Genomic DNA, 12570 nt, shown 5'->3' with positions numbered 1-12570 from the left:
CGTGGACAGATTGGTAACAAGGGAAATAACCGCCACTTATTTCGCCGCTCCCTGAGGAGAGTGTTGTACGGTACAGTACGGGAAGTAGCCGCTGTATTGAATTTGATCAACAAGGAGAAACAGTTCCTTCCCTTAGTTTTAATTTTGCCACGACTTCAACATTACGAGTTTAGGAAATATAGTTATTGTCATTTTAATAGGATGTCGAAGAAGAAAGAAGGAGGCGGAGAACCAGCATATGATTTGGAACAACAGTTTATTATGAGGCTTCCTCCGGTGCGTGAAAGTTATCCTTTGTCTTTGTCATTTTTGGTATAGAAATGATAAAATTAAATGATCTGTATACTTTAAACTTAAAGGGACTGTTTTAGACTAAAATGAGTTTTCCCGGTAATGCATATCAAAACGCTAACTTTATCATTATTTAACTGTATCATATAGAAAGTGCAGAACAAATACAATTTTAGTATTTAGAAGTATTTTGGTGTTAGTTTGGTGTGAAACCACACTGGTAAAATCAGGTAACCAACGCCTTAACAACTAGGCAACCAGGACTTATCCAAAAGTATGAATATGGATCTTTTGACATTTTAATAATAATACATTGCTAACATTGCATGATTATATGATACATTGATAATATCACTTCATAATATTAGTCCAAATATTTGTATGTCAGACAATGCTAATGTCCGTCGGACAGTCGGACATGTCCGGTATATTTCCATTTTGACCGACGAAACTTTTGTTTTGGTCGGTCACAATGTCCGGTGAAAAATTACAGTCAGCACCGTTTAATTTTCGGAAAATTTACTTTCAGTTTTTAAATAAATGTTCAGAGCTATTTTTAACTATTATATCATGATTATTCAGCGTGTTAATCCGTGTATCATTATTTGTAAACCCCGTTTCGACATGTTTCCGTAAAAGCCAATAAAACACGCAAGGTTCCGATCTCAGCTCGTACTATAATACTTTTATTATTTTACGGAAATGTTCGGAAATTACAAAATTCCGTATGTATTTATTTTCGGCGAAGTGGTTCCCGGCAATCGTGTTAATTTAAATATGATGATTAAATACCGAGTTGACTTTCTTTCCGCTCTGTTTAACATTGCCAATAACAAGAAATCTACTTTCGTTTTTGCATAAATGTTGTGCCTGAGTTTGACTTGTAGTACAATTCGTTACATTTTATAACTGTACTTTATCTTTAATTTAAAGATGAATTAAAAGAGTAAGATCTAGCAGTTCCATGGGTAGGCGAACCAGATATGAGTTTTTTTGGGAGGCAAGGGAAGAAAAAAATTATGACATAAGATTCGAATATTGATTTTTTTGCATGATGTTTAGCTTTTTTTGTAATTTATTATAGTACTGTAGGTCAAATCTAACCAAAAAGATCTAAACCTGTTATAATGGGGAATTACAAAACTTATTTAAAAAGAGGCTTAAAATCAAGGTTTAGGCTGATGTAACCGAATACTGTTTGTAACATTGCGACAGGTAAAAATTTGTTGCGACAGGTAAATTTTAAGTGTTTACCTGTCGCTATGTCCTGTGAAGGAGAAAAAGTTTTCGCGTTGTCTGGTATGTTGACAGATTTTTTGTACGATTATTGATATGGCAAATCCTTCACATACTAATTGTTTTGTACCAAAAGTGGGTAGTTATTCCGGTCAGGATTCTGGGTTAAAGCATATTGCATCTATAAAATATTATAAAAACAAGATAATGTTATTTTATATTAGTAATTTAGTTCTGTACACAAAAAAATAAATATATATCCAAAGAAATTATGATGAGTTGTCTTGAATGTATTTTTCTTACTGTCAAAAGATAATGATACATACATGAAGGTCACCTGCAAGGCTGCGGTTCACTGTTTTACAACAGTTGGAACACTTCGGCCATGGCCGAGTTGTTACAATTGTATTTACGAGGTCTATCTCTAAGCTTGCTGAAGATTGTTGAGTTGCTAACGCTTGGCATAATTGTTGTCTGTGTCAGTCAAGTTATGTTTTATTGGAAAGGTAAATCCTGTGATTTAATGCATTTATTGCTTGTTTTGTGCTAAAAATCTTTGCTCTTACATGGTAAAATATGAATATAAACCTTTATTATCTATTTCAAACATAAAATACTTCTCTAAATACAATATATTTCAAAAAAACCCTGTTTTTGCACAAACCTGTTTAGACGTTAGGGATTGGAAAAATCCCGTACATGTCTATTATTTTAGACTAATGATAATGTCAATCACCGAATTCTTTCAAAATAAGACAAATAAAAATTTGGTTAAGAAATGAAGAAATGACATTGGAAGAAAAGCTTAAGGCAATGTTTTTATGTCTTGTTAAAAGGCACACAAACAATTGGAAGAAGATTTTTTACGTTGAGTTTATTTTTATAATAAATTAGTATATTAGCCATTGCCAGTTCTTATGAATACATCTGGTGACTTGGATAAGTATGATATAAAATTGAAAGCTGTGTATTACGGTACATGTATTAACATGTTGTTATGTAGAACTTGGTGTTTTATTCCTGCAGGGTCCAGCAGAAGCTCTGAGACAGGAGTTAAGGAATGAGAGTCCACACGTCAGGGACAGATTGAGTATAGAGCTGCAGTCTGACCTCAGGAAGGGGGCCATCAGATACGGAAATGACTACATACCTGCCAAGGTATAAAAGTTGGTCTTTAACATATGTGATCAAAATTAGAAGAAGCCTGCAAGTCACACTTGTTACAATTTCTTCATTCAAGAAATAATGATAGCTTTCGGGCTTCAAAAGCTTAATTTCAATGATAGTTAAATGAGGACATTTTAGTTTTCATTAGATGTTTCTTAAGTTGGTCTATAACTGAATGTAGCCTCCCTTTAACCTTCACATGTTTTGCTTGTGTGAGAAATGTTGTTATTAAGATCATATATAAATTGTGAAGAAAAATGCATTCAAGAGTACTGAAATGCATCAAACAATGTGTTAACATAAGGTTTTGGTCACTGTCAGTGTGTTCTTCTTCAGTAATAGCTTTAATAACAACAAGACCGAGTACTCTTTAAGTTTACTTCAAACACAGACAAAATTTTATTACAATAAAATGAAAAGACGTTTCATTTCCTTTTCAGATGGTAGACCTGCCATGTATTATAGAATGCCACAAAACAGTTGACATGAAAACGTTGTATAAAACTGCAGACATATCACAGGTGCAGTATGTTTATTTTTCTATACAGGTTGGAGGAATGTTTAACTTTCTATACATACTAAAGGAATGTTTAACTCTCTATACAGGTGTAGTATGTTTATCTCTCTATACATGTTTGAGGAATGTTTAACTTTCTATACATATTGAAGGAATGTTTAACTCTCTATATTGGATGGAGGAATGTCTCACTCGCTATACATGTTGGAGGAATGTTTCACTCTCTTTACATCTTATTGGAATGTTTCACTCTCTATACTGTTGGAACTTGGAGTAATGTTTAACTCACTATATACACTGGATGAATTTTTAACTGTCTATAGATACAGGTTGGACAAATGTTTCGCTCTCTATACATGCTGGAGGAATGTTTCACTGTCTATACAGTTAAATGAATGTTTACTGACCAGAGTAGAGCTAAAAATTATGATTTGCAATTCTGCATAAATAATAAAAAAAACTTCTTTTAAAAGTAATTTTAATATAAATGTACTTAATTGTAGCTTATTTATATTTAATATCAAAATGAGATAGTCAGAATGAATATATTTGCATAGAAAGGCAAATTATTAAAAAAATGCCTTAACTGTATTGATTAACTTGTAGTACAAGTCTTAACACAACCACACTTCTGCCTGTATTAGATTCTAATCCCAACAACGGAGGATGACATAGCAGGAGATGAAAATGAAGGCCCCGGCAGTAAGAAGAAAGGTGACAAAGATAAGAAATACCTCTACAACCATGGCAGTAAGTATTTGACCTCATCGGGTATTGGATCACAGTGCAAATTTTGTAACGTCATTGAAGAATATCAATGATTTCAACAAAATGAGAAAAGTTCTAACCACAATGTTAACACATTCATACCTCCATTTCTTTAAAACATTCATTTTCAAAATAATGAAGTCTTCATAGATTCATAGATGGAAATGTGATCATGAATAGTGGTATTTTATAAATATAACTGACTCATACCAGTAACTCATCAGTGAATATCATAGCAATGATTATGTTTTTTGCACAATGAATCAGCAAATTAGTTCCTGTATTGATAATTTACATGTTAATTTGAAACCACATTCAATACTAAAGGTATGAACTATTTAATCACCGCCGAATTGAATGGCTTCTCACGTATTATCCTCTTTCAAATGTTTAGTCATGTAGTTAGTAGAGGGTACATGTAATAAGAAATCATGGTATTACTTTTATTAGAGGTGTGTAGTTAACAGATTACTTTGCTGTGAAAGTTACAAAGCTGTATGTTCAGCTGTAGAAGAAAGCAAGATAACTCTTAACATAATAACAGAAACCTGCCTCTTTCTCAGCTGTAGAGAAAGCAAGATAACTCTTAACATAATAACAGAAACCTGCCTCTTTCTCAGCTGTAGAGAAAGCAAGATAACTCTTAACATAATAACAGAAACCTGCCTCTTTCTCAGCTGTAGAGAAAGCAAGATAACTCTTAACATAATAACAGAAACCTGCCTCTTTCTCAGCTGTAGAGAAAGCAAGATAACTCTTAACATAATAACAGAAACCTGCCTCTTTCTCAGCTGTAGAGAAAGCAAGATAACTCTTAACATAATTACAGAAACCTGCCTCTTTCAGTTACACCTCCTTTGAAGAATGTCCGGAAAAGAAGGTTTAGGAAAACATTGAAAAAGAAGGTACATATACATCATATTTCTACCTTTATCAGTGACAGTTTTGGATGGAATGAGCATGCTCAGAACTGCATTTTCTCTAGTTAATTTGTAATAGTAAATACATGTTGGAATTGTGTTGTTGTTTGAATAGAGCAAGTTAGTTTCTAAAAATATTACATCAGGCCAAAAAAATATATGTTTGTTTAGGGTAACCTTCCCAAAATTTCTAGGTAGGGTAGGTAGGGAAGTTTTTTTTGTTTTTTTTTCAAAATATGTCGTACATTCAAACTGCACGACCAATCAAAACATGTATAACAAAAAAATACCGATCTTAATCGTCTGAGCACTTTACAATATCTTGGCAAGCGTCCAATTCGCATTTATCTGCCATTCATAACTCTCTATTCGCTAACAAATATTTTTTTCTCAGAAACGATAAAAAATAGTTAGGGTCGGCGCATTTTTATAGGTAGGGTCGGGTTACCCGAAACAGATATACATGTATATTTTTTTTTAGGCCTCATTAGAGTATGAGATATAATTTTTCAATCTAATATTCTCTTGTTGCTTGCTGATTTCGCATTACTATATCAACATGCATTTCTATTGATTGGTATTAAAGCAATGAAATAAGGGTTGCCAATGTTGATATGACGCAGCACAAGAAATTTGGCAAACCATATAGGCAGCACTTTAAAGATTGAAGAGGTCTAATGGCAAAAATGTAGGGTATTGCACCTGGATCTCTTGTATCTCACTCTGTTTCTTCAAGTCTTCCAATGCCTGGATTTGACTAGGAATTGCTGTCACTTATAACTCATGTCTCTTATGGAATTTAAACACAATTTCAGTAGTGATGGCGTCACAGTTAGGTCAAGCCCTAATGTAGCCAATGGGCGCAGACAGACCTTGATAAACTCAAATAAACAAGCAAACAAGTGATAACCAGTACATAACAAGGATGTGATTTATCCATTTGTTTTACCCATTAAAAATAGTTGACTGGTTGTTTTTGGTTGTTATTTTATTTTTTGTTTGTATTGACACTCTAGTTTGCTTCAAAACCTGTTTTGCTTCTGCAGCAGGGTGCTTCACCCCATTTGACCCCCACTAGGGGCCTAAAGCGCCCCCAAAACCCATCACCAAAATGGTTTCACCTCTTCAGCTGCCAGGTCAACCACATCCCTGCATTACTTTATCATTAAAAAACTCCAAAAAGGTATTTAATTCTGGAGCGTCTGATCAAGTGTCAGTTATGTGAACCATATGGCCATTACTACTGATTTAAATGTTACCATTATCTTTCTTCCTTTTCATAGTACATGGAGCAGCCGGACATTGAGAAAGAGGTGAAGCGACTGTTCCGAGCAGACTATGAGGCTATCGACGTTAAGTGGGAGCTGATTACAGAGGATGAGAAGGGGGCAGGGGAGAAGGGGGACTCTGCAGGAGGCTCTGGAGCAGGGGCGGGGTTAAAAAGGACAGACACAGCTACCAGTCTAAATATGGGTAGGTGTTATACTTCTGGAAGGGATCAGCTTCTGCATTTTTTCATGTAAGAAACTGTTTACAACATTGTTTATATGATATTGGAATGTTTTCAACAGTATGTCAAATTTTGAGAAATTTTTTTATTAGGTTTATTTTTTTTATAGTTTTATATTTTGTTTTGGATGAATGCCAATACAAATTTCAAATCAGGCTATGTCGTCAAATAAACACTCAATATAACAAAAAAAGACTGCCATGCCTTAACCCTCCATTGTCAATTATCTAAATATATATTAAGAGAGACTATAGTTACACTGACATTCTTATTCACAGACATATTTGGCGATCTGAGCTCTTCAGAGGAGGAGGAGGAAAAGGACATCAATGTGTTGGACAGCGAGGACGACGCTTCCCGTCTACAGAGCGCCCAGCCGGAGGAGATTCCGGCAGAGGATTACCTTGCCATGGACGCACTGGCTATAAGCAACCAGGCACTCTTGGAGTCACAAAATTGTGAGTGGAGTACAATGTATACAGCGAATGTTGCAGTTGAAACCTAGCGTTTGGAAAGAGTTATGACAAAACAATAACTATCATATACCCAGATAGATCTGGAGACTATATTGGAGTTGCGCATGTCAAGTCCTGTCACGTCACATCACAAAATCTTGTGATGCATGTAGCTCAAAAAGAATTACAAGAAACAAGAATCCTTATTTAAAGTCCAGTATATCTTAACAAGAAACGTTAGCTCAATGAGCTATTTTCCGACAATTGCACCTACGCACATGAAGCTTCACATAAATGTTGGTCAGTATGAATTTTTTTGTGCATTTACAAATTGTGTGATATTTCACTACTTCAGCAAGAGTTATGGCCCATGATTTGTCTGAAAATCTTGTGATGCATATAGCTGCAAAGGTATTGCACGGACACTCATGAATATTTATAGAACTGACATTAACATGCCCTTGTGAAAATGGTCTGAACACTATTCAGGGAGACATAACAACGGTAAAATATGAATGTGTTTGATAGCGCATATGCTCATATTGTTGATTCAAAAACATAAAATTCCTGCATTCAGGCAGTGTTCAGTGGTATTCATCACTTCTGTGACAGCTTTTGTAACAATTTTAGCTCATCAGTTTTTCAAACAGAAAATGACATTCCTCATAACAGTTAAGGATATTAACATAAAACTTTGTTCACATATATACCGGGTAATATCTCATCACTTTGGCTACTACATGAACCACTTGTTGTGTTAACATAGTTATTTCCCATGGTTAACTGAAAAAAAACAGTGGAGTGATGTTGGTATCTGCTTCAGTAACTTTTGCAGCCATCTGGATTGAACTGGCTGGGATAAATTTATGCTTTTCTCTAGAAATTTCTACTTACTCCGAAAATTGAGTGGTCTTTTGGAAAAAAAGATTACTCCAGTTTTGTGTCAGAATACTGCAGAATATGTGCATGTATTTCATAGAATCGCTTACAATAAGTTACCTTGAGGTTTTTTATCCCCCACCAAATCGAAGATTTCGGGAGGGGGATATTGTTTTGGCGTTGTCCGTCCGTCATTCCGTCCGTCTGTCCGTCCTTCCGTTCGTCCGTCCGTCCGGTACCAAATCTTGGTAGGCATTGATCAGAAAATGATCAAACTTGGTCAGAATGTTCCCCTTGATCATATCTCGACCACTTTTAAAAGTGGGTCACATGGGGTCAAAAACAAGGTCAGTAGGTCAAATCTTAGAAAAATCTTTGGAACTTACTAGAGGCATTATAAATACAAGGTCAAATATTCATGAAACTTAATCAAAATGTTTTCCTTGATGAACTTTTGGTCGGAATTAAAACTGGGTCACATATGGTCAAAAATTAGATCACTAGGTCAAATCTTAGAAAAATCTTGTCCAGAATCATATCATGGTAATGATTGGTCAAGTTATGTTCCAAATTGGTCATGATGTTAACCTTGATAAAATATGGACCACTTAAAAAAGTGGGTCACATGGGGTCAAAAACTAGGTCAGTAGGTCAACTCTTAGAAAAATCTTTGGAACATACTAGAGGCATTATACATGGTCAAATATTCATAAAACTTAATTAGAATGTTTTCCTTGATGAAATCTTGGACTTATTTAAAACTGGGTCACATATGATCAAAAACACATTAGAGGCAATATGTATGGTCTTATTTTCATGAAACTTGTTCAGAATGTTTTCCTTGATGAACTCTTGGAGCTGTTAAACTGGGTCACATGTGATTAGAAATTAGGTCACTAGGTCAAATCTTTCAAAAATCTTGTCCGAAAGCTATTTTATGGTGGTGTTTGGTCTGATTAAGTTCAAACATGGTCAGAATGTTCTCTTAGGTTAAATTTCGACTGCGTTTTAAAATTGGGTCATATGGGTCAAAAACTATGTCACTAGCTCATATCTTACAGAAATCTTGGGAGCACTCTAGCGGCAATACATCTGCTCTAATTTCCATGAAACTTAATCAGAATGCCTCAATTAAATCTTGGAATAATTTGAAACTAGTAGGTCATGTGGGGTCAAAAATGAGGTCACTGAGTGAAATCTTAAAAAAACCTTGTGGACACTCTAGAGGCTATATTTTTTGCATATATATCTGGACCAATCTTCATGAAACTTGATCAGAATGTTTGCCTTGATGAAATCTTAGATTAGTTTGGAACTGGGTAACATGGAGTCATAAACTAGGTTTCTTGGTCAATTCTAAATGTTACATTATTTACAATATTTTTTTTTTTTCAAACAGTTGCAATCAAACTCAAACTCATATTTATATATTTCATCAACAATTGATTTCCATTCCTTGACTAAGCCCAATCAGGCGGGGGGTATCAATTTAACAAATTTGCTTGTTAATTGCTGGGTGGATGTGTTGATGACACTAAGGTAACACACTCCATTTGCATTACAATTTAAAAGGTTTAGTCTTATGAGTGTTGAATATATTTCTAAATTAGAAAACAGAAATCTCCAAAAAGAAATCTGATCAAATAAATTTGAAACATATATTGGGCTCATTAATCAGAACTTTGTTTATTAGTTAACAATGTTGTTAACTTTATCATTGTTAACTTTTATTGATACAGAACTGGGGGGTTAATGGATACACTGGTGATATGCTGTATTTCTATCAAGACTTGGGACAACTGTTTCAGCTGTACTTGTTTGTATTTAAAGTGGTACTGTTATTCAAAATCAATACATACACATGTATAACAAACATACCGGTACATTTTGACTGATAGACCTTTAGCTACGTACTAAATAATGCATTTATGGAAAACATTGATTACTGATAACAAGATTATAACCCTGTATTTCATAGCTGAAAACAAACAATATTAAATGGATGGTGAATACTAAAAGATTTACTGTAGTTTACTATAGGCTCAAGGTATAAATACCGTGTTTTATGCTCATTTCTTTCAAATTAAACTCGGTTTCCTTCATAAGAACCATTGTTTTCGACATCCTTTTTGGAATGTTAAAACAGTAGTATTAATTGTTGTAAATCTGATTTGGGAGTAAGAGTGCATCTTTAAATGTGAGAACATCATCAGATAATTCATGTTGAGAATTTAACAACGATGTCGTTAATTATGTTGATGACTTTAATAAATTTCTGAACAACCACCCCAATGTGTCCACTTTTGTCATTTACCTGGCAAACTTTTCATGATTTTTCTATGTGGACTAGATGGTAAGAGAATCTGATTAATGGCTGTTTTTACTGTAAATGTAATACGCATGCTTATATTACATTTACATAAATACCCATATAAATAAGTCTATGAAATACATGTTTTCAATAACATACAATGTTATCGTATGTAAGAAAATTGTTTAATAGGCATGAGTGATATAACTTTACAATAAAAAACGAATCAACAACAAATTAAAGCAAAATTAAATTTTAATTTAAAGTTTTTTATGTTTTATTCCAAAATTATACATGACTTTTTGTAATGGAATAATGCATTTAATTGAACATCTAATTTTAATTTATTTGTTTGTCTATCATTTTGAAAGGCCACGCTTGAGTTTTGAGAGAACCCCCCCCCCCCCCCAGCTAACTTAAAAATAAAATGGATTTGACATTATTAAAACTTCACAATAAACATAAATATAAATGTGTGGTATAAGGTATTAATGCTTTGTTATGTTTTTAGATGTTGCCATATTCAATATGTATAATTAAGGAATTATTTTACCTACTCCATTTTTCTGTTTCCAGCGGCGGACTTGCTGGGAGCGCAACTGGACATGAAACAGGAGTCAATGGCTGCCAGTCAGAACATACTGGACACTTGACCATAAGCTATTGGAATACAGCATTTCAATCCCTGAACACTTGACCACAAGCTATTGGAATACAGCATTTCAATCCCTGGACACTTATCCACATAGTGTGGATTTACAGCACAACCTTAGTTGTAAATAAGCTGGTCTGTATTGTCATACTGTAGTTTAAAAAAAATGGCCAATGGACTGTATATATACACACTGAGGTGGATAAGTTGTTAAAGGATACAGCTTATATTGAATATGGCCCAAGATCAGTGTGGATTCTCTTGACAATACATGTTCCATCTTTGACACCAGAGAACAGTGCTGTACTGGACTGTGGGCAATGACCAGTGAATAACATGTATACTATGACTGGCCAATAGTCAGGCAAAAACATACTGTGACTCTTACCCTCGAAAGTACTATTTTATGAGGTAATTAAGACTTGCTCAGAACTGCGGTCCATAAATAACAACAACAATTAGGGTATCATCGGTGATGTCACTATCATGTACACATTGTGAAATATGCTCAATGTTAAAATAAAAAATATAAAGATTAAATATATAAAAAGACTGAATCCAAAAGGGAAATTTAAGTTGCTTTGACTTAATGGCTATAATGTGTTTGTTCCTCTGGATTTGAATGGAATGCATGCATTTAATACAACTTGATTATATGCTTTCTGGTTGTTCATTGAAATTTATCAGTGAAATAAAAATGATATTTCACTGTTTCAAACAGTGGAAATATCAAATTGACATTTTTCACTATTTTGAAATCTTAACCCTCTTTCATGCCCAAATCACACATCGGCACACTCAGGACTGTGATACAATTTCAACAAATTAAGTGGCATTTCATATCCAATTAGGCATATTAAAAATACAAATTGTTTCAGTGTAAGAACGCAATATATTCACCTTGTGAACACCAAAAGTGACTATTTCACTCATGGATGCGCCACTCGTGAAATGTGACTTGATGTTCTCTTAGGTGAAATGTATTGCGTCTTCAAACATCTGAAACAAACAATTATCCTGTATTTATTTGTTAACAATGCATATTTATTATTTCAAATATTTTTATAAAACGTATGCAAATCAAGGCGTAACGTTTCTGTATTAATTATTATGACATTTTTCAAAAAATTATGTTAGCTATGTGGCCGTCAATGCAAACAAACATGCTTTGAAAATGCAGGTGCAACTGTTATAAGTTGTAAAGCATGTGGTTAAGAACTTTAGCATTGGTTATGTTTAATGTTTAATGATTAATATTTTGAAATAAAACAAACAAACTCAACGTATTATTCTCTTTGTCAGATATCAGTTATCAATAAATATCACTCTTGAAGTTTCAAAACTTCACAGACATGACGTCAGAATTTCGGTATTCTCGTCTGGGTCTGGGTCTGCTGAAAACACGTTATTTTCTAGGACAGTTAGATCATATCATGTATAATTTTAATGACTAGGAATTAAGGACCCTCCCTCCGCTCGCTCCGGCTTCTTTAATCGTTGAAGTTTTCTACAGAATGTTTAATCTGTTAATGCACCAGTCAATTGTAACCACGGCCCCCAGGTCCGGAGGTATACCGGGGATAGCCGGGGAAATGGGCCGTGTTTTTACCTTTGAGGTGGCCCCGCAGTGCCGGGTGAATGCGGTGGTTTTGTCTTCGCTTTAAATATAGCGGGAGAATGGGCCTAACCTACGGACCCTGGGATGCGGGGGCATTTGGCGGGGATTTTACCATCTGTTCGTCCCCGCAGGACGGGGATTTTAGCCGGGGTTGGCGGGACCGAGAGTCAAAGTCCCCGCTATTCTCCGAACCTGGAGGGGCCGTGGTTGCAATTGACAAGTGCATAACAACAGTATACTATGCAT

General features: G+C 34.6%; 1 protein-coding gene across 1 annotated transcript; it reads left to right on the top strand.

The window, feature by feature from the left end:
- Positions 1 to 153: 153 nt before the first annotated feature.
- On the top strand, positions 154 to 11451 carry LOC128226888 (transcription initiation factor TFIID subunit 7-like). Its single transcript, XM_052937000.1, has 8 exons — positions 154 to 276; positions 2554 to 2685; positions 3135 to 3215; positions 3856 to 3961; positions 4826 to 4884; positions 6183 to 6372; positions 6688 to 6867; positions 10631 to 11451. The coding sequence occupies exons 1-8, from the start codon at positions 202 to 204 to the stop codon at positions 10705 to 10707; spliced, it is 900 nt and encodes a 299-aa protein (XP_052792960.1). The 5' UTR covers positions 154 to 201; the 3' UTR covers positions 10708 to 11451.
- Positions 11452 to 12570: the final 1119 nt, after the last annotated feature.

This window comes from Mya arenaria, chromosome 3, assembly GCF_026914265.1.
Source record: "Mya arenaria isolate MELC-2E11 chromosome 3, ASM2691426v1".
Lineage (NCBI taxonomy): Eukaryota > Metazoa > Mollusca > Bivalvia > Myida > Myidae > Mya > Mya arenaria.
This window is presented reverse-complemented; position numbering and strand designations above follow the sequence as displayed.